This window comes from Vicia villosa, unplaced genomic scaffold (genome assembly GCF_029867415.1).
Source record: "Vicia villosa cultivar HV-30 ecotype Madison, WI unplaced genomic scaffold, Vvil1.0 ctg.001135F_1_1, whole genome shotgun sequence".
NCBI classification, from domain to species: Eukaryota; Viridiplantae; Streptophyta; class Magnoliopsida; order Fabales; family Fabaceae; genus Vicia; species Vicia villosa.
In genome coordinates, this window is record NW_026705499.1 from 207,951 (window position 1) to 231,271 (window position 23,321).

The 23,321-nt window shown below is 33.7% G+C and overlaps 1 protein-coding gene across 5 annotated transcripts; it reads right to left on the minus strand.

Annotated features, from left to right (window-relative positions):
* Nucleotides 1-4,272: 4,272 nt before the first annotated feature.
* LOC131633551 (histone-lysine N-methyltransferase SUVR5-like) lies at nt 4,273-15,109 on the minus strand. 5 transcript variants are annotated; one of them, XM_058904250.1, is made up of 13 exons: nt 14,562-15,109; nt 14,341-14,373; nt 11,907-12,444; nt 11,184-11,486; nt 10,976-11,086; nt 10,621-10,731; nt 7,507-10,314; nt 7,037-7,198; nt 6,037-6,153; nt 5,861-5,964; nt 5,640-5,777; nt 5,454-5,541; nt 4,273-4,841 (listed from the first exon to the last, which is right to left on the minus strand). In XM_058904250.1, exons 3-13 carry the CDS (start codon nt 12,375-12,377, stop codon nt 4,734-4,736), a joined length of 4,521 nt encoding a protein of 1,506 aa, XP_058760233.1. In that variant the 5' UTR covers nt 12,378-12,444; nt 14,341-14,373; nt 14,562-15,109; the 3' UTR covers nt 4,273-4,733. The 5 variants fall into 5 exon arrangements, with proteins under 5 accessions (XP_058760233.1, XP_058760232.1, XP_058760231.1 ...); XM_058904249.1 differs by lacking the exon at nt 14,341-14,373; XM_058904248.1 differs by lacking the exon at nt 14,562-15,109 and having other exon boundaries at nt 14,341-14,528.
* Nucleotides 15,110-23,321: the final 8,212 nt, after the last annotated feature.

The following is a 23,321-nucleotide window of genomic DNA, read 5'->3' on the forward strand; positions in this document are numbered from 1 at the left end:
AAAACATCATTCATTTATGAGAATGTTTTTATCCCACTGAGACAGAAAAATAGGTTTGATGAGTTGAATTTATTTTAAGATAGATGATGAATACTCGACCTTAAAAAAGATGTGCATCTTGCATCCGAGCATTCGAGGATAAAATGGATGTACATCCAATAACCCATTTTCATCCAAGTTTTAATTAAGAAATTTTGATGGAGGACGGATAATTTACCTTAAACAAGATGTACATCTTGCGTCTGATTATTCAAGGATAAGATGGATGCAAATCCATTAGTCCTTTTTCATCCAAGTTTTAATTAAGAAATTTTGATTGAAGACGAATAATCGACCTTAAATAAGATGTACATCTTTCATTTGATTATTCAAGGATAAGATAGATGTACATCCATTAATCATTTTCCATCCAAGTTTTAATTAAAAAAAATCGATGGAAGACGAATAATCGACCTTAAGCAAGATGTACATCTTGCATCCGATTATTCGAGAATAAAATGGATGTGCATCCATTAACCCTTTTCATCCAAGTTTAGTGTGAAAGAATTGGTTGAATTGTGAAAAATATTTGGATTAAATTATGAAATGATTTAGATTTTATTTTGAATATAAGTATATATTTTATATATTTATTTAAGGTGGAATATTGATTGTTTTACTCATTAAATAACTATAAAAACAAATAACAATGAATGTCCCAATATAATTAGATCTACTAATATTACATCAAAATAATAAAATACAAAAAATACAATCAATAATCAATAAAACAAACCTAAGAAAGGGTGCAAAGTGGCTTATTCGGTGTTATGAAGTAAAAGGAGAGGGCTTTTTTTGCAAAGTCTCAAAGTGGCAAAAGAAAAAAAAAATAGAGGAAATTTCTTAAGCCACCCCTATATGGTGAAAAACACCTCTGAAAATCCCAAAATATTTTTTGGAAGTGCATATTCAAATGCACTTTTTTCATATTTTCAAGATATTTCGGATATGCACATCTAAAATTACCTTTTTCCAACGTTTTATTATTTAAACGTCTGATTTAAAGTGTCAGAGGTATTTTCGGATATACATATTTGAAAATACTATTGTTATATAAGGTTGATGCTGCATTGTTACCACTATCACTATTTCATTCATTTTCTTTCACTCCATAACCAAAATCCTCTCAAAAACTTCAACCATTTCCAATCCATTTTTCCGTCTCCAAACCAAAATCCTCTTTCACTCCATAGCAAAGAGCATAGAGAGCTGCAATTTGAGGTAAATTCTCCTCATTTCATCTCTCATTTACATGTACAGGAGAATTGTTTACTAAGAATGTGATACACTGCAGGACCTTGTGTGTCGAATATCTCGATTTTCTGAAATACGTTGAATCTATTATCCTTGAGCGGGTGAAAGAGAAAGTAGTATGCGCTTAGAGAATTATTTTTTGAATGTATTATGTTGAAGAATGTAAAACCAAATGTGAAGAATGTAACATTAAATCTATGTTGAACTAGCTATGTAATTTCGATAATTTATGATGAATCTATGTTTTGTTGCTTTAGTTTTAAAGATTTTGTTTTTGTTGTCCTAGACATGTTTTCGGATATGCACATCCGAAGTCATCTTTTCTTTAAAAATAGTATCTTCGCACATGCGAAAGCACTTTTTCTTGAAGAAAAAAAGGTGTCTCTAGAAGTGCACGTGCGAAATCACCTTTTGTTGAAAAAATAAGGTGTCTTCAAAAATGCAATGTGAAATCACCATTTTCTTAATAAATGGTGCGTTCAGAATATTTTGATATTTTTGCAAATTTTTTATAGTCTCTTGATGCATGGTTTTTGTAAATTTACATGTTTGTTTCAAATTTTAATAAAAATTATGTTCGATATTTTTTATTTTTAGAAATATGTTTTGTTCATGAGTTTTTTTTATGTTAAAGGAAGAGAATCTTATATTTTCATTGAAATATAAAATAATTAATATGTATTGTGATTGGATTATGTATGAATGCGTGGATATGAAAAGTTAGTTAGGAAAAACAAGTGTAATCAAAGTTTGTTTTTTTTGTCAAAACTTTTGTTGACTTTGGATCAATGATGCATGGAAGAAAGGAATGTAATTAAAATTTGGTTTTAAGCCAAGTATTGACTTTAATTTTTTTTCTTTCCAAAAACATGTAAAATCTAATGGCTTTATAATGATAAAATAATAAATGGAATGATACATATAGAAATATTTATTTTACCTTGTCTTTTTCTTTTGAACTTTGTAAGATAAAATGCACATGACAAAAGATAAAACAGACATGTGATATTTAATATAAAAAATAAAAGGTTCTAAAATAATAAATAGATTATTTTTAAACTAATGAAAAATGAGATGAATTATTTTAAATTGACACCAAATATAAACATGATTAATGATCAGATGAAATAAGGTACGACATAAGGTAAATAACAATATATTGAAGGGGATTAAAGATGGTCAGAAATTGGACTTATACTTGATAAATCAAGAAGAAGTGGAATTTAAAGTTGATGAAGGTGAGATTATGAGATTTAGGAGTAGAAATTGTGTACCAGATATATCATAACTCAAAAAGTTGATTTTAGAAGAAGGTCATAGAATTAATTTGAATATTCATTCGGGAGCTATCAAAATTTATCAAGACATTAAGAGAATATTTTGGTGGTCAGGTATAAAGAATAATGTTGCTAAGTTCAAGTATTCTTGCTTTATTTTTCAGAAGTCGAAGCTAAAGAAAATCATCATTCTCTCTAGTTTATATTTCTGTTCCTAAGCATGTGGTTGATTTGGTTAAGTTTCCTAAGGTGTTTGGAGTTGGTGCGGCTGCTAAGAATATGGTCAAGAAAATGCTGGTTGTTAAAGAAGCTGCCAAGGCTAAGTTAGAGGCTATTGAACAAAAAAATAAAGTAGCTGCTGACAAACGCGTGAGAGTCAAAGTTTTCAATGTAGGAGACGATGTGTTGGTGTTTCCGCGCAAAGAGAGGTTCCCGGTTAGTACTTACATCAAGTTGCAGCCACACAAATATGACTCGTTCAAAGTGACCCGAAAGATCAATGATAATGCTTATGTGGTAGCTCTCCCGAAGGACATGAACATATCTAATACCTTTAATGTTGCTGACATTCATGAGTATCAAGCAAATGAAGCTCTTTATCAAGAAGAGAACTTGGGGGCGAGTTCTTCAGAGATAGAAGAGACTGATGTAGGAAAGTTTGTTGCGTGTATCGGAAAGCATTTTAATAGTTAAACAATTTTCTATTTTAATCTTTAACAATTTTCTATTTTATTTTTGTTTTGAATTAAAAGTCCATTAGCGTTTCTTTGTTTTCTTTTTTTAAAAACCTTTGACGTATTTTTGTTTTGAATTAAAAGTCCACTAGCGTTTCTTTGTTTTCTTTATTTAAAAACATTTGGCATGGTCATAAAGATTCTTTTTTATTATAATAAAATTCAAAAATTTCTTTATTTGGTGGATTCCAGAACTCATCCGATAGATTTTGCGTTTGCAATTCTATATGTCGGAATTGTTTCATCGTTTCAAGTGAAGTTAGATTTTGCGCTCCAGAACTCATCCGATAGATTTTGCGTTCGCAATTCTATATGTTGGAATTGTTTCATCGTTTCAAGTGAAGTTAGATTTTGCACTTGCAATTCTGTAAGTTAGCTACTTGTTAACTCCTGTTTGTTAGAATTGTTACATCAGGTGAAGGTAAGTTTGCCAACAACACCTACAATTGTTACATCAGGTGAAGGTAAGTTTGCCAACAACACCTTCAAAGTTTATTTTGCAGGTCGCTTTTGTAGATGGTTTTACCACCATTGTTGGTCACTAAAATGTGTTGTTTGCTGAGCTCAGTGTAATTATTTTAGCCATCTTTGCTCATGGTAAATGTTGACGTGATATTTAGATTGAAAGTGATTTGTCCATGGCCATTTGCGCAATAGCTTTTAAAAATGCATATTGTTCCTTGGCAGCTTAGAAACTGATGGATGCACAAGAAGGAAATGTTTGTGCCGACAAGTTGGCTAATCATGGTCATTCAATTGATTGAGTAGAATGGTGGAATTCAATACCTAGTTTTATTAGAGAAGAAATTGTCCATGATCACCATCAAATATATCAAAGCTAGTTTTATATAGATGTAGCTGCAAAAGCTAGTTTTATAAATATGAGTAACTCAGCAAAAGAAAGTGAGGAGCAAATATATCAAAAAGGTATAAACATATGTACAAGTACAATCCCAGAACACTACTAATAATGAAATTGAACCATAGATCCAAATTGAAGAGAGATGTCATATATAAGAACTGCAGAGACAGTTCTTTCGTTTCCTGCAGGACTTTTGACTGGAGTTTCTTTCCTTGGAAAGTTGATGGGGGTAGTAAGATAGGGAAGAAAACAAAGAGAAAGATGTTCCTAAGTTTTCCATGGAGAAAAATTATAGAATTAAGCATTAGAGAGGAGAAAGATTGTGCACTAAGCTACTAAGACATACTCTACCGGAGACGGAAGCAGACGGAATGTGGCCAGCTAAAAATCCAAATCACTTGAATCCTATGAAGTTTTCTATAGAGACGGCCAATAAATTATAGCTGCGACTACTTTACAGGTTGCCTGTGTCAGGATATTGATTGATTTCTTTTCATCTTGTTAATTTAGGCTCAAATTGGCAAATCTGAAAATATTGTTGCAGAAGCACATGCAGACGTCGAGGTTCTAGTAAAGTCGTTCTCTACAATTTGATGATCCGCAAAGACAGAGAGATCCTTCACCGGGTACAAGCTCATACTGAAAGCCATATGTCAGCTCTTCGCCTACAGAAATCTGTCAACAAGAAACAAAGTGAAAAATAATCTATTAGCATAATGAAGCTCTACTAAAAACGGTCAAGCGTGATACAAATCTAAGCCTATTTTTTGTTCCGTGTTTGGACCTGCTAGAATTGATTCCAAAATTGATTCTTGAAGTTAGGATTTTTTAGCTTTTAAGTCTTAACGTGATTTTTACACTAAAATTTATTGTTCAATTCACTTTTAAGCAAATATATTCAAACATAAATCACTTTACATTCAATTCACTTATAAATAAAATCAATTTTACAAAATCAATTCATTCAAAATCATTTTTTGTCAATGCAAAATAAAATATGCACTAACACGGTATTGATATTGATGTTTTAAAAATCTAATGTCTAATTAAAGCTTCTTTTTTTTCTGAGAATACACTTAGTAGTGAGAGAGAATTTAGAAACATGTAATACAATTAATGCATAATAACAAATACTACGAAATTATGATTTAGTCCAAATATTTATCACTATTATTTCTCAGGTATGTGGTGCACAATCCTTGAACACCAATATATATAAAAAAGGAGATAGTAATAGTATTTCTTAATCTTTCTCAAGGAAATAGACCATTAGACGAGAGTACTTACATCTCGACTTGCATAAAAACCAATGTGTGAACGCTCACATTCCATGCTCTCTATAAGAACTTGGTGACTCACAAGATTCGGTGAGCAGCTACAATAACAACAATATGTAAGAGCAAACCAACATAACTTTTCTAATTTATAAACCATAATGTAGCAAAAAGTTTCTACTTGTAGTAAAATGCTCACCTATGATTGATGAACCTCGACACATTTCCATATTTAGTAGCATCAACCACATATTGAACATGTTCTTCCATCAATCTGCTCATATCATTAACTCGAGCACTGATGTCGTAGAAATAACTGCTATTCCCTTCGCCATATCTAGTGTTTATACAGACCAAGTCAGTGAATATGTATATAAATACGGTAATTTAAAAGAAATTACGTCTTGAAGAAACGTAAACCTTTCGCGCCTGCGGTGTGCCTCCTGCACATCCAAAACCTCTCCTATGTACTCACACACAAATGTACCGCGTAGAATAGTTTCTCCAGCCCTTACTGCCCATCCCTACAAATTGCACCGTAAAAGTCAATATGACAAGCCTTGAGAAATATTCAAGTTAATCAAAAGAAGAGTGACCTTTTTCTCTGTTTTGAAGACTTCCAATTTGACTCGTACTCCGTTCTGTAGTATTCTGTTTGGACAGAATTTGTTGCATCTGCACATATGGTTACACTCATAGACAAGATAACCTTCCTGCAGTTTTGTAGAACAATAGTATTAAACAAAATGAAAATTTGTATACAGAAAAAAAGTAGAGAATAAAAGGAAAATATCTTCGGTATGAACACTGCAAAATTATGAAGAGGTATTAAAGCCAGTCATATGAGGATAATGTTCCGGTTAACAAGTAATTCTTAAAAGTATTGGAAAAATTCAACATAATGTACATGATACCCCATAACTCAGCTGAGTCAGCGCACATAAAAAACAGAAAATACTATTAAAAAGCGTATATATTTTGCAAATTCAAATGTAAAAAAGAATGACTATATATTAAGAAAATAGAAATATGCAGGTTAGGTAAAAAATAAGTATGGAAAGATAATATGCTCAGGATTTTATCCAATACTGGATAGTGGATGAATTGGCACTGAATAAAGCCTAACAGATACAAATACTATTCCTGGCTTAGATTTTTTATAGAATGACGGTTTACAATCAAGGTAGTTAAAATCGAGATTTTATGTAAAATCGGAAAGGGAAAGTAAAATTGTAGATCATGGAATCGTAACTCTAATCACAAGATTGTACGAAATTCTAAAACTTATATTTATGCATGAGTTCATATAAATGCATATAAGCATAGCTCACAAGTAAGATAATTAAAACCTTAAATCACATTTCAAATACTTATCTAATATAAATTATTCATAAGCATAATCGTATAGATGTTTCAAAGATCGTAAGATTATACAATTTAATAATTAACAGGAGAGATTCTACATGACTCCAACAAAATAGGAATATGCGTATAGTCTTAATCACTAAGGGCAAGCATAGTCGTAAAATCGTGGGATCTTATAATTTAAACCGGGATTTTAACTACCATGTTTACAATTAATCAAAAACATTTTACCTCCAATATTATTCGACCATTTGCATCATATGGGAATCTGCCTCGCATTGGTTTCCCAGCTATGTCTTTTGCGTCAGCATAGTCATTACCAAATAGGTATACGTGATCACATGTTTCAGGACCGCAGGTAGAATATGAGCAGGCACATCCCAATTGTGGACTCTGCATATGAACAAAGAGATTAGATGAATCAAAAGAACGATGTAGTTCATAAAAATATTTATATCTTCAATTTCCTAAATTAAATATATGAATTACTTAAAAGTAAAACATACTGCATGGCCAGGGCGTGTAATATTCTTGATCCTTTTGCATGTAATAGGTTTTTTGAAAAACTTAAGAGTCTAACATAAATTGGATTCTCTAAAGTCAAATGTCTCAAAAAGTGATGTGATGTGCATTTACTATGCAAGAATATTCATCTCAGGTTAAAGTTTGATTAAAGAACAAAGTAAATCACAATGAACTACCTCTGAACCAAGACTTAGGGATTGATCAATTATTGGCTTCGTAACATAGGAAAAACTCTCCCAAGGTTTAGAAGAGATTACATCTTGTTCATTAAACCCTTGCTCATTTAGAGAATGTAGAAATTCTTGATCTACTACACAAATAACTGGAACTGACTCCTTCCCAAAGCTAATGTCATCGCACAATACAGTAGCCCTTTTCCGTGAACCTAATTGTAAACTTTGTGCATCGATTATGCAGTGAAACTCGTCAACATCCCACTCATCACCCGTAGGATCAGACAAATTTACAGATTTTGACATTACGAAACCATTTGGAAGAGTTTCTAAAGGAGATAGTGAGCCTTGATCCTTTGACAAGTTGCAACCTCGGGGACAAGCAAATCCCTCATGGTGCCATTTCGCAACAATATTACGCTCACTGCAAAGTTTTGCTGCCTTTAAATAGAGCCTTTCAGGTAGAGCTCCAAATTTCTCTTCCAGTGATGCTACTAGATGAACTTTGCAGCAAGCAGTGCGAGCAACTGATAAAATATCAAGATTGTTAGGCCGAGGTTTAGTTTTCTGAATTTCTGAAAACAAAATTTTGGCAACAGCTGAACATTGATGTTCTGTCAATCCACTGATATTTGTTGTTTCTGTTATATGAGGTTGCACGGTTGTTTCTTCCACACCGATTGACTTTGTTGCCTGAATGCATCGCTTTAAATTAGCATTAGCTTTATTTCTCATCCTTAATGAGGCCGCGGCTGCCAAACTTTTTTTAAATCTAGGGCGGCTTAGCCTGCCAGTTTTTAATTTATATGCATAATAGCGAACCCCCCTCTTAGCGGGACGGTTGCTAACCAGATTGGGCGCCATATGAGCAGCTTGATGATGTCGTCCTAGGTCAGGTAGTAAATCAAATTTCAACCCACAAAACCTGCAAATAAACCTCCGTGGACCACCTGGATTCTCGGAATTATTTTCCAAAGCAGCCGAATTTCCCTGGTCATGTTTTACCCGTGAACCTTCGCCAGTAGAGAAAGTTTGCTGCTCCGGAGCTTTAGATGGCTTAAAATCAACATGGTGAGATGATAAAACATGCTGCCATAATTGTTCAGAATTTCCAAAATGACTCCCACAAGGAATGCACTGGAGAAGCATACACTGTTCGACAAACTGCACATGATGTCTCTCTTGAACATGGGTTTCCAATAGTTTCTTATTAGTAAAAGAATCCAGACAGATGGCACATGCATAGCCTCTAAACAGCCACTGCGCTTCCTTTTTATGACTGTCCATCCAATGGTTACCGAGTGTTTGGTCATCAGGAAATTGTGTTGAACATATCTTACATTTAATGGCATTTTCATCATCACAGCTCTGATTAATTGTGGGTGGCAAGAGCAAGAGTGGTGGTTGTTGTTCTTCTGCTATTACAGATGATACATTCATGTCATCATTGAATCCCCACATTGATTTGATTCTCTCTTTTTCACTAAGAACCAACTTAGTAAAAAATTCCCCAACACCAAATTCTTTAGAGGCTTCGGTCAAAGCCCATTGGAATTGGACATCCTTAGGGACTTGGTTTCTTAGTGATAAAATGCTTTTGAATAGCCTATAAAAAAGCTCGCAGGCTTCATGCAGATGTATCTTTTGCTCCCATGAGCTGCAACCCCTCAAAAGGTCTGAGAACACTTCTTTTGATACTATTCTACTCTTCCCATTTCTTGCTCGTTTAAGCCAACTTGGAAGGTGGATTTCACAGTATAAGGAATAGCGCTTAGGAGCTTCCCTACAAGGATTTGTATTATCAAATGGAGGAGACCCTATACAGATCGGAGCCTCCGGTGCAACATAATGCATTGGCTTCTCAGACAAGTTGTTTTCTCCATGTAATGAATCACCAGCAATGGATGGAGCTGGATCCACTTGCAGTGAACCTTCGGCCTTTACCAATACTATGTCTTTACAGAACATGTTCTCTGAACCAGTATAACTTTCTTCATGTTTCTTCTTTATAGTACTTTGGGGTAACCATGAGACCTGTTCTGTTTCAGCATTAGGCCGATGTTTCTTACAGTATAATGATCCAGGTAGAGCCCGATGCTTACATTTAGTACCCACAACAGTTGTACCATCACACATAGGAGTATCAGTTTGACCCGGGTTTTCGGCGTTTGCTGAGCCGGCCAAAAAACGAGAGGATAAGTGCACACAACAGTATACATCTCCCTCATTTGCCCATCTCACACACTGTCTTCCTTTGGCTTCAATGAAAGCTATACATTGTCGATTCTTACTACCAGGATCCACAGAGTTTACAGCAACCATTTCATTTATAGGTGTTGATTCAATTTCTTTGGCATGCAAGAAACCAGAATCAGCAGCCTCAACTACAATTTCATTCCAATTGTTGGTCAAATTACTGGACATATCATTTGGGATAGATACGTTTCGAATATTTTCATGTTTAAAAGCCTCAGGTGTCAATGTGCTCAATGTCTCCTGATTCTTAAAGAAACCAGGGTCATTCACAAGAGCAATAGTGTGATCTGAACCCTTGAACTCCACTTTTGAAGCATGTGTATCTGCACGACGAACTTCAAGTTTAGGCCTTTTTCTAGAAGCCTGCAGGTTTGTTTGGTATGGATCAACAGAAATCTGTTTAGGAGTGTCTTTGCTGCTAGACAAGGAAGGTGATGCTGAAAACCATTTCGTTACATCATGCTTCCAGGTTTTCCATTCAGAACCTAATATTGGTTGCGCTGGTGAGTCCCAGAGATTGTTGACATCATTCCACAAAATAGAATCAAACAATTCCTGAAGAAGATGATAAGAATAAAGTCAATCAAACTATTCAGTAAAAATTTGTGATCAATGTTTGAAATATAAAGCATGTGCTTCATTGTTGCATGAGTTTGAAAGTTAACATATGATTTCAAACGAAGAGCTTCGAAAGAACCACCACATTAGAAATGCTTGGATATTTTATGCATTTCATTATCCTATCCTTTTACGGTTATCACAATTTATGAGCAAACTTATGCTAATCGCATAAAAGATCAGGCAAAATAAATAAAAACTTTTTTCTAGATACATGAAATTGTAGCAAAAGTTATGAGATACCTCCTTCAGCAGTTCTACCGATTCCGCACTATTTGTACTCTGACATCGTTCAACCCAAGAGTGAGAAGAATACTGTAACCAGTCAGCTCTTATGTATTGCCCCAGGATGCTCTGTAAGGATAAAATGTTCAATACTAAAATCACCGACAAAGAATGTAAATGAGAAAAAATATGGAAACAATAATCATTGTGTTTATATACAAAACTTAAACAACAGTAGAACTTGGAAATTTTATAGCCACAATACTGCTCAAGTGACATAAATTGCTGACTATGAAAATTTATCAAGAATATGTAAGACAGGAAAGAAACACGATCCATCCCCCGTAAACTATCACCAGAAAGTGGAATTTACATTGTGTATCTTTAAAAGCATTCTTCCAAAATCAGAATAACCATTAGAATGAGAAGCCTCCATGGCAAATGCCTTCCAGACCTTCACATCGCGGGCAATTTCTGTTAAAGCCTGCAGGTATTGTAAAAATCTCCTGTTAAAAATCAAAATAGATATGGAGACAGAGAATAGGGAGTCGAGAAAAGGAAGCAGCATCACCATCACATACATTAAGATGAAACTGATCAACGATGTTCAACATGCCAACAACTAGCTTTTGCATTATAAACCGCCGTGCAGCTGTTAAGTCCCTTACTAATTTCAGTCCTACCTGATGAGTCTTGTATGCAACAGGATGTGGAAACTCATCAATTGACCTAACAAGCAGCGTATCTGCCCAAGAATAAATCTTCGTGTGCGGAAAAAATATGACAAAATACTTCTTTCGGTCATGAGTTGGTTTTGCTCTCAATGTTGACAATGGCCAATCGGCCCTTGCACATCGGATACCAGCCAGCCATTTCCCTCTCCACTAAAAAAGACAGAAGTCAGAAAGAATATAAAATTAGCTGAGCTTGCATTTTAATTCCCTTTTTCTTAACAAAGAAAAAACTTTATAAGTTGATAAACTAAGGCTAGATTACACTTTTGATACCTTCAGTTATTTTTAGGTTTTACTCGGTCCCGGAAATTTTTTCCGTTCCATTTTAGTCCTTCAGCTACAAACATTAGACATTTTGGTCCTTTCGTTTAATTTGAGTCCGTCAAATGTTTCCGTCTAATCACAAAAAAATGTAATGCCACATAGGAAACATTTGACAAACTTAAATGGAAAACCCGACAGAAATGAATGACCAAATTGTCTAACGTGTTTATAACTTAAGGAACTAAAATGGAATGAAAAAAACTCTACATAAAGTAAACATTTTTACAATATAACACATTCGGTTACCTTGACCCACAATGCAACAGATTCATCTCCCTCTAGCCACTGGGGTTCAGAAAATGACAAGTCTCCTTCCCTACCGTTGTTTGGGGATTCATTTTCAATTGTATCATGAACAGCGAGAGAATTTTCAGAGGTTAGGTAACGTTCATTCATCATTTCATCATCAAAATCAACGAAACCACTGTAATTCTTTTGATCTTCTGCTTGACAGTCACAACATGAAGCTCCATTGCATTGGCAATTCGAATTAGTCAACGGAGCACACACATTCTGTGTCCCGTCATCTTGCATTTCTATCTCTGGCCCTTGCATGTTATGCAGTGATTCATTCAGTGGATCATCTGCCAATTTAGCATGTTCGGCGTTTTCCGGGCAACTAGGTTCTTCCTGGTAGATAAAAGTTGTTTCTGAACCGCGTTGAGGGCAATCAGATTCCCCGGCATATTGAACGCCAGAACAAGGAAGTACTTCCATGATAAAATGTCAAAATACAGTCTATATTATACACACGCTATGACTGATGACTCCCTATCTTACCACCCTGTTCAAGAAAATGGCATTCCATGAAAAAGAAAATCAACATTGAGTTTAAGTTTCAATTTAAAATTAAATAAAAATGGGCTGAAAATAAAAGAGACACAAAATAAGTGAACGCGATAGTTGTGGATTAGTGTTGTCGATGGCGGAGAGCCAAAATCCTACCATATTGGCTGCTTTGCGGCGCCGTTATAGTGGATTAAGGCGTATTTACCATTGCGACGAGCCCGAAAACTGCCATATATATCCGCCAAAACGCCGCCAAGGCTGCGGCAAATATTTGTTAACACTATTGTGGATCTCATGTAATTCTAAACTATTCTTAGATAAGGACTAGAGCATCTTGAATGGTAAGTCGTGACTAAATCAATACTCTACCATGCTTAACATTTAAGGGAGATAGAATTAAACTCGAAACAGAAACATTTAAAAAAAAAACATTTTTATTGAAATATGAAGCAGGACCACTTTAAAAAACTGTTCGATAAACGCATTTTATTTTTTTCAAGATCTATTCAATCATTTCATGCTACATTAATTAAGTTGCTTGTTTAAGCTTCATGCAGTATTTTTTTTTTTACAAAAACCATCGTATATTTTTTTTTACAGCAAAACTTTCATATAGTCATGTTCCGGGATGTTCATTGCGGATTGTGAAAAAAAACGGATTCTTAAAATACTGCTATGCAGTAGTGCTATGGCACCACAACAGCCTCTAATTTTATAACATTTGGTACTAAATGGCGTATCGTAAACGATAGTGATATGTCTAAATTCCGCTACGCTATAATGGTATAGCGCCGCAATAGCGGTTGCGGCGCTATAGCTGCTATTTAAGAGCATTGGTTACTACTAACTAATGTATATAACGAAAATAGTTTCTTTATCAATGACAGATCACAATACTTGTTTAGTAAAAAATTTAATGACTACATCAGATAATTGCATTCAACTATCGAGTTAATAAAACAGGAATAAAAAAGTTTGAACTAGTTAAATGAATAATCAGAATCATATGCAAGATAGTTCAAATATGATTTATCATAGTATAGTAGTAAAAAAAATAGGGAATGAAACAATAATAGAGACTCAACAACGTTTGATGGATTCAAAACATACACCCTGCTTGAATGAGTCCAGTGTGAATTAACAAAGCACTCAATATTTTCTTGATTAATTCCCAAATGAGAGAAAAAAATCATTTAATAACCAAGAAGCTTTAGTAATTAAGACACCATTTTAAAAGAAAAAAATCAGTATTTTTCATTAATTTTGAAAAGAACAAATCCACAACAAATTTAAATCAGTCAAAAACAGATTATTTTTATGGAAACTTTGAATAAATACACACACAGTAAATACAAACATGATTTGTAAATAACTACGTTAAGTTCAGTTCACTAGTTTATTAATGCCACAAAGTGTGAAGAAAATTCAAACAATATTAGCATTAAAAAAATAATTTTTTTTAATTTCCACCTTTAATGAAATAATTAACCTTTAAACCCAAAAATCCAATAAAGTTGGTTTCAAATAATAAATTTCTCCCAGTTATGGTATGAATCAAATTGATCCATCTCCAGAAGATATAAATCCACAACAGTAACAATTTTGATGACAACGTTGTTCAAACTTTTCAACTTCCAAAACCACAAAACAGAACATGCAAATCCAAATTCAAGTCAAAACAACCCTTAATAACGAAGATCCAATAGCATAATCAGTTTAAATCTCTACATTATAATAGATTAGCCACTAAACCGATGATAAAACGATGATAAACCCTAACCAAAAAATCCATGGCATATATACAATATAACGAACATGTAATTGTAATTGCATGTCATAAAATTGAACCATAAAATTAAAATTTAAAAAAATCGCACATCAAAGATCTTACCTCCTTCCATTACTAGTAGGTCTTTTCTGTCACCTATAGAGAATTTTATTATTTTGATTTTTTCTGTCTATATAATAAACATAAAGTACCAATTTATGTGTTTAAGGGATTTGCTAGGTCAGAGAGACCATAACCAAATTGACTCAAAAAAAATTAATATGTGACAAAATATAAATTATAATAGACATAAAAAAGTATATATTAGGGTAGCAAAAATGTACCTTAGAAAATGGATTGGGATGTTTATGCAGGGAGATGAATATTTTGAAGGGTCTATGGTGGTGGGTGGTTTTTTTATGTGAACAATTTTTTTGTCTCCTTTTTCTCTATCTCTAATCGATGTATCTGTTACTCAATGGGTGGGGTATTTGTATTTTGGTATAGATTTTTAATTTGTTTTTGAGAAATAGAAGATATGATAATAGATAAGTAGTAATTATATTTATATACTAAGTGCGGCTCTAGGTTTTAGGTATTGAAAGGAAAGAGGTTATGGGTCAGGTCCGTGCCCAAATTAAATGAATCATATTCATATACAAGAATTTTTTTATTATTTATTTATTTTTTAGTAAATAAATAATGAATAAAATTGAGGGGTTTTCTGGGACAGGTTTGGTTTGTGTAAAATTAGTTAGATGAAAAGGAGTAGAAGAATTGATTGAGGAGAATTGAGAATCATGAAAAATGAGAAAATAACTGTGATTTGAGAGGTGTGAGATATGGGTCCTAAAAATGGTGAAATGGGTCTGTGACTTATGAGTTTGAGGATTTTGGGTAGAGAGATTTGGGTATTCTCTGCACCTAACGAAGCTCTTAAAAATAAGGCATTAGTAAAGTGCGTTTTTATATATTAAATATATAAAAATCATAAACTTTGGTTTGGATATTATTATATTAATGTATGGTCACGTCCCTTCCGGTCTTACGGCCTGGCCTAGTTTTTGTTTTTTTATTAAGATCTAAAAAAAAATTTTTTTTTATTTGATTATTTTTATAGTGGTATAAATATAGGATAGAAATATTAATGGAATAATATTATGAAGAAAAAAAATTAGACATGGGATGAGATTACGGAAGAAGCGGTAATTTCTGAATTTTTGTTGAACATGTCGACACGAGACACATTGTTTGTAACGACGGTGTCATGGTAAACTAAACGACGACGTATTGGAGGATTCATTTTTTTGGGATTATGGACCCCACTTGCTCGGCTGTACACCACATTCTCATGTGTGTGTTTTTTTTTTTGTGTGACTAAATTGTCATGTTTTTGGATATGAGAGTACAGAAAAATGTTCTACTTCCACAGTTAGATGCACAACCAGTTTTATCATGTGGTTGTTCTGTTTGACTGAATTTATATATAGTTTGTTAATTTATTTAAAGGTAAATTTCTAAGTAATAATTTTAAATAAATAATACGCTGAATATTTTAATAAGAAATAATCGGTTAATATATTGATAAAATTAAATATATTTTAATGTCTAATACAAATTTTTTAAGTAATCTAATATGACATTCTAAATAATTTGATTTTATAAGATATTATTTTTTAATATTTTAATTTTATTTTATAGTAATACATGTAAATAAGTATTAAAAAATTATTTTAAAAAGGGTTATTAAATATATTATTTAACATAAATATAATTAACACAAAATATAAAGTTTAATGAAAATAATTTTTAAAAAATCCAAGTTAAAGTACCGCGACATTCACGATGAGCCAACAACAATTAACGTTGATTTATATGGAGTAAAGAGGATCTATTAGGCTCGACAGTTGGACTAAAATAATGTGAAGCTAAGGCCATGGAAATAAATGTGGCCTCCTTGATCGGGAAGCTAAAAGACATGGTCAGATAGTCTCCTCTAAGTAAAGCAAGTCATATTGGCTTGACAAGAAGAAGTAGTTGATCCTAACTAATCCGGACAAGAACAACTGCCACAAGCACCACGACCAACAAGTAACAATTAGCCCACTCGATTATGTAACAATGATACTGGTACAATCAAAAAGGTCAAAGCCCTGTCATAAAGACTCAATGGTGTTATCTCAAACTCCACAGACGTACGACCAAAGCAATCAAAACCCTATGTTGTCAACACATACAAAAAGAAAGCAATCATGAAAATGGAAAATAATCGGCTCACACCCTCTTGGTAGCTAGCCACTCCATAGGTAGTGGTAGGTCCACCAATATTTTTATCTCAAACCAGGTTTTCACCTAGGGGCATGGGAAGGGGCCCTAACCCTTGGTCAAACATGGACCCCAAAAATATCCAATAACTTTGAGCGAAACTCGGAGGATAAGTTGAGTCCCAAAGAAACAAACCCAAGATCAAGAATAAGCACCACAAAGTAGGTAAAATATGAACAAATAATTAAAATACATATATACATTACCAGAAGAAAAAAAACGTCAAACCTACAAAGGTGTTGGACACGAGTGCGCACAAAAAAAAGAACAAGGAAGGAGCTAGCCCGTCAAAGATACCACTTTCCCGTCCTTAATGGATTTATTAACACGAACTCGGTCTCAACATATGTGAACTATGGAAAAAAAATACTCCACTTGCTTCAAAGCACTCTCAAAAGAACCTTTAGTGACAAAGAGACCCTCTTGTAACAATTTAGCCATATCCTTAAAAAGGTAAAGGTTCTCTTGGCGCATTACGCAAAGACCATCCTCAGTGCTCTTTTGACTTTCTCAGGATTCTTCCAGAGACCTATGTTGTTTCCCAATCTTTTTTTAGAAAGATCATCGGCCCCAACATTGGATGAAGATGTTAGAACATAGGTCAAAACCTTATTCTTCTCTGCCACCTCCTAAGCAAGCCGATGTACCTTTTGTACCATAGTTTCTTAATAAAGACCGGATAATTAAGAAAAATCTTCACCATAAACAGAATACCTGAACACTTTATTTATCCTCGGACCAGGACGAGCTAGCTGACACGCCGCAAGTGTACGACTGTGTGAAGTAGTATAAAATGCTATAAAACCACAGAGACCAAAGGTTTGATTACTGAATTCTATTTTATCGGTGTGAATTTAGAGCAATTAAAAATTGGTGATTTCGGAAACAGCTTAAATAAAATGCACTTTTTAGGAAAATAATTTAAATAAAAATCACTTAGAATATGATGAAACAAACATGACTTAGGTCATGATTCTTACTCTGACCTCTCCATATGATTCATTTTCTCCTATTACGAGAATTCTGACACAACTTATAGAAAATATATAAATGGGAACAACACCTGATTTTGCCAGCATGTTGTCGTGTCTATAATGAATAATTCGTCTGCTTTCGCACGACCGGATTATTCGTTACAAAAACTTTACTTTTGTGCTGCTATGAAAATGAGGTGTTTCCTAATCTTATCCAAGCGCTTTCGTTGGATTGGACTTGACTATTTAAAAACATGCTCTCGGGTACCGATACATTTCCTTTCAAACTATGATAGGTACCTGAAAACTATTTACTTTCGTACAAGGGTTGGAATGATATGATTTAGGTATCAAAATAACTTATGCATAAAATTAGGCAAAATACCATTTTTCGTCCCTTATCTTTAACTCGGGGTCCAGTTTGATCCCTTAACTTTTAAAAAGACCATTTTGATCTCTTAACTTTGAAAACGGAATCAAGTTAGTCCTTTCCGTCTAAATGTTACTAACAACGTTAATTTGTGCTGATGTGGCAGATGACATGTAATGTTCAACTCTTGCGACTGATTTAGTGACGGAAAATCCTTCACTAAAATATTTTCTGGATTGTAGTTACTATTCTTCATCTTCTTCCCTAAAATTTTAAATGTATGACCATTGAAACAAATAACTAATTTATCTACTGAAATAAAATTCCATAAAAAAATATCACCTTGCACAATTCTAGCTGCTGATTTCACTTGTTTTCTTATCATAGATTCTTTTTCTATTTGTTAAATTGAATATTCAGAATTAGATTTATAAAAAAAAAACAAAGAGAGACATATTAACCATTACAACTTCAAAAGCCTCAACAACTAATTTCTCCTTTACCTCTAGGTTCTTCACATCTGCAAAATATTTCAACTCAAAATTAAATACACTTAAAATAAAAAATTTCAATTAACTTCTACTAAAGAAAATGAAATAAAAAAAATAACAAGAAAAGGTAAGAAAGTAAAGGATGCAAATCAATAAGAAAAAACATGAACAATATGGATAACTCAGTAGGTCTCTATAGATTAATAAGAGCCCAATCAAAAGCATGTTTACTGTTTGGACCATTATCTATTGCTAACATTATATCTTCCTCGTCTTCTTTATGTTACTTGAACTGGAACAACAAACCCCATTATTGTCTATTCTTAAATTAAAAAAAAAAAGAAAGAAGAGAAGTGTAATATTGTTGAACCTTACGAACAACGACGAGGATATTTTCGGAAACGGTTCTCATGACGTGTTTGGTTTGTGGTCAATTTAAATTGGTGAGTAATGGAAATTGAAATTGGTGAATAATCTAGGGTTTTTCTTGTTCAAATTAGCAATTTTTGTAGAGGTTTGGTTGAATTTAATTATTTCTTCACGAGTTCTTTGTAAAAGGTTAGAAACTGATGGATTTGAGCTTATGGGTTGCGATGGTGAAGCAACTTTTCTTTATGAGAGACTCGCTGCATTCATAGATCTCTCAACACCATCCTTCTTGAAATTCATAAGTCGGTAAAAATTAAATTATGAAAATTTATAAACTGTATCAGTGTATTCAAGTTAATTTTGGATTTTGGATCTCATGAAATGGGTTTGGTAAATACCGGTGTATAGGATTTAATTTTAGAAAAAAATGGGTTTTAGTTTTGGGGAAGTGAAATCAATAGCTAGAATTGTGCAAGGTGATGTTTATTTTATGGAATTTTATTTCAGTTGATGAATTAGTTCTGGGTTTCAATGGTTATACATTTAAAAATTTGGGGAAGAAGATGAAGAATAGTAACTAAAATTCATAAAATATTTTAGTGAAGGATTTTTCGTCGCTAAATCGATCGCAAGAGTTGAACATTAAATGTCATCTGCCACCTCAGCAAAAATTAACGCTGTTAGTAACATTTAGACGGAAAGGACTAACTTGATTCAGTTTTCAAAGTTAAGAGATCAAAATGGTCTTTTTAAAAGTTAAGGCACCAAACTGGACCCCGAGTTAAAGATAAGGGACGAAAAAAGGTATTTTGCCCATAAAATTACTATAATCGATTGTTAATGGATCATATGAATAGTCATGAGATAAGTCTCACGACCCTTAGACCTTAATGGACTACTCACTCTTGGTGAGAAATAACACAGACAAAGTAGAATTCATAATCGAAAACATAGTAAGTGATAAAAATAAATAAGCAAATGCGATAAATAAAATAAATGGAACCTGACTGATAAGAAAAAGCTTGAATTAAAATGGATCTTGTGCTCCAATGGAGACTTGAGTATAGAGCTTGAAAAGTAAGAATACGTGAAAATAATCTTTGCTTATAATAAATCTAGATGACAAACTAGTAGCCACCTATGAGTTTTTATAGAAAAGTCTATTATTGGTCTAAATATCTCAGGTTCAATTCCATTTACAACAGTCAATAATCAGATAAAAAGTGTCAAAACCCCAAAACAAGAGAATATCGCGCCGAAAAAGGAAACAAATTGCCTGGGGACTCGCATGCCTGCTACGACCTGTAGCAGACCCCTGGAAAACAATGGGCACACATAAAAAAGGACGGCTTGCTAGGTCTTTTTTGCTAGGTCCCATAGTAGCTACTACGAGTGTTGTAGCAGCCCCTTGGACTTTGCATGTTGAAACCTCACATTTTTCATTTTATGTGCTTTGCTTGTTTCGATCTTCTTTTTGTCTGGAATACTTCTTAAAATATGAAATCACTAAAAACATAATACCATGGCATAAATTATAATAATAGAAGGAAAAATAGGCAAAAACCGAAAAAATAGCAAAGTAGAGCGACTATAAAAAGTAACGCGAAAACCACTTATCACTAACAACACTGAATGTCACTCCCTCAAAGTGAAGGCATTCTATTCTACAATTAGACCGAGGATGTTTATGAAGAGGACTCTCAACTCAAATTTCCTCCACTCTTCAGGGGTGTGGGCTAATCTTCCAACCTCTGTTCAGACAGAGGAATCTTAAACGTCCACCCGAGGGGAAGAGGTAACTGTCAAAATGACCCATCCGACGGCCAGACCAGAAGGTGTTTCATTATGTGTGCCTAGGGTAGAGGCTCCCCAATATAAGGATTTTTCATGATTTTGACCAAAGCAGCAACCACCCGAATCTCTTTCCTTAATTGTCGCATGGCATCCTCATTCTTTATCACATCTACATGGAAAAGAAATTAAGCATCATGAGAGGTTCAAGGAAAATAAGTCCACGGTTTCACTCACCAAAGATTATTTTCCTCTTCCCCTTCAATTTGGCATCCACCAGCCAGCAGGTCTAGAGCACCACCAGCACAACTAAGCTCCTTGTCGAACGACACCAACTAACTTTTCAAGTATACTTCTTTCAAGGAGGGGTAATTTTCCTTGTAAGTATATGAACCAACCCTCGTCAGGTATTGGCTCTAGATCCAATACTTATGGGAGATATTTAAACAAGCAGAGGGAGAACCAGAGCCCGATAAATAAGTCTTCACATGCACTTCCTCGGTCAAAGGAGTGTAACAAACTAGAACCATTTGCATAGTTAGGGTTGTTTTGAATCTTAAAAGATGGAAAAAGAATGTCCTGGTCGACTCATGTAACACCCTAAATTCCCCGCACGTAAAATAATAGAATAATTCAAATATTTTTCACATAATCACATAGGGCGTCACATAGAGTATTAACACATATGCATATTCTACAACAAGTGCATCACAACATCTCACGAGCATATTCGCACGCCAAATCTCAACAATCACCCACAAATCAACACTATGCATACAATTCATTTATGTAATTCAATTCGACTATGCAACTCGATGCATATGCATGTGGTATCAACCCATCAAAAGGTTCCTTAGAGAACCAGATTCACCATACTCGAACCTCAAATTCACCCTGCTCAGATTCGGGACAAGTCACCAATCCACCCTACTCATATTGCAACTTGCCTCTTTCATCAACAACAACGACATCATGAATGCATATCAAAACACGTCCATGCAACAACAACATAATGTTTAATTTTCCCTCCTGACAAAAAACAAAGCATGCATTGACTCAACAATAATAGTCCTCCCTACTCAAACCATTATTCACCAATCACATTGACAACAAAATTTTTATTCTCTACACCATAACACAACAACATCATAATCATCATCAACATCATACACAACAACATCATAATCATCGTAAACATCATACACAATAACATCATAATCATCATCAACATCATACATAACAACATCATAATCATCATCAACATCATACACAACAATATCATATTCATTGTTAACATCCTCAACACAAAAATATTACATATTCCACAATTCAATATATATTAATTCAACACATAATTATATTCAACATCACTTAATTCATTAACATAATACATGCTCATACAGTAGCATATCGACATCGTTGCTTCCACAAGCAACATAATCATATTTGAATAATTATTTAAAATACCAAACAAAGTCAGAATAAAGCAAATGAATATGTTTCGGAAAGCTTAGAGAGTCTATTTTAAGAATATGATTGTTAATTCATGACTTAATACATAAATCGATCCAGTTTAATCAAATAACAAGAACGGGTACTCGTATCAGACATAATGTTTCGCTTGACTTCAAAATGGCGCAAAAAATTATATACTTATGAGAAAATTATGAAAATTCCCAATTGAAAATATCAGTATACCCTCTTTCCAACATAACTGACTGCACTCCAAATAGACTCACGAGACGCTCTTTACACTTGAAACAAGATGACCAACATAGGACCGAAATCGCCAATGACTATAGTATAAAAATCAGAGAACCGCTATTGTTGTGGCACTCCAATACATAATTTCCCCACTTAGAAAAAAATATTATTACGTTAGATTTCTAACGCAACTGACGGCGTCTCAAACGCACTTACAGAGGTCAAGATATGCACGAAACAAGTCGATCAATACTCTCATACATTTTTCTGCAATTCTCTTATGGGAATTTCGGTTTTATGCTCATTTTTTAACCTAATCCTATCCCAAACATCCCCTAACATGTCCAAATAGCTTATTTTGAAAACTGTTATTTTAGGTTAATTATCTACTATTATTTCACTCTAAACCTATCAACCAGCATCTAATTTCACAAAATCCACATAACTCTCAAAATTCATCAATAGAGTAACTCACTTGTGTCAGACCATCAACAAGGTAATAACTCTTAACACCAAGGCATATCGTCACAACTCTAAAACATATCAGAGTTACTCAAATAGTAACTCTGACAACTCCAAGGTAACCAATCCCTCTCTTAAACCTATCAACATAACTCTAAAATTTATCAGAATTGCTCAAAGACAACTCTAAAACATATCAAACTATCAGATACACTCTCACAACTCTAAACAGATCAAGACTACTCAATAACAACTCTAAACTCATCAAACAGCCCCAAAGTCATGCTTCCTACTAGACACACATTATACAACAATTTTTTTTATCATTAATCCACCCGACAACATTATAACAACATAAAACTCAAAATTGATCAACACAAAATATCCCATTGGAGGTTAAGGACTCCTATATCATACCCCTCACGCATATACCATTTATTAAGGTTATTCTCCCTCTTACCTTCGATTTCCAGCAAGCAAACTCTCTAATCAAGTTCGGTCCTTCCCTCCTTAAGCCCTAGACTTGTTCTTCACACCTTTGCCTCTTTCTCTAAAACTTCTATTTTCATGTTCTAATCTCAAAAACTATCTAATGATCCCTTTTTATTAAAAACCTAA

Coding starts and splice junctions, on each gene's coding strand:
- LOC131633551 (XM_058904249.1), bottom strand. CDS start 12,377: ATGGAAGTACTTCCTTGTTCTGGCGTTCAATATGCCGGGGAATCTGAT. Junction 6,154..7,036: donor ATGGTCGAATAATATTGGAG/GTAAAATGTTTT, acceptor ACAAAACTGCAG/GAAGGTTATCTTGTCTATGA. Junction 5,778..5,860: donor GCACACCGCAGGCGCGAAAG/GTTTACGTTTCT, acceptor TATAAACACTAG/ATATGGCGAAGGGAATAGCA.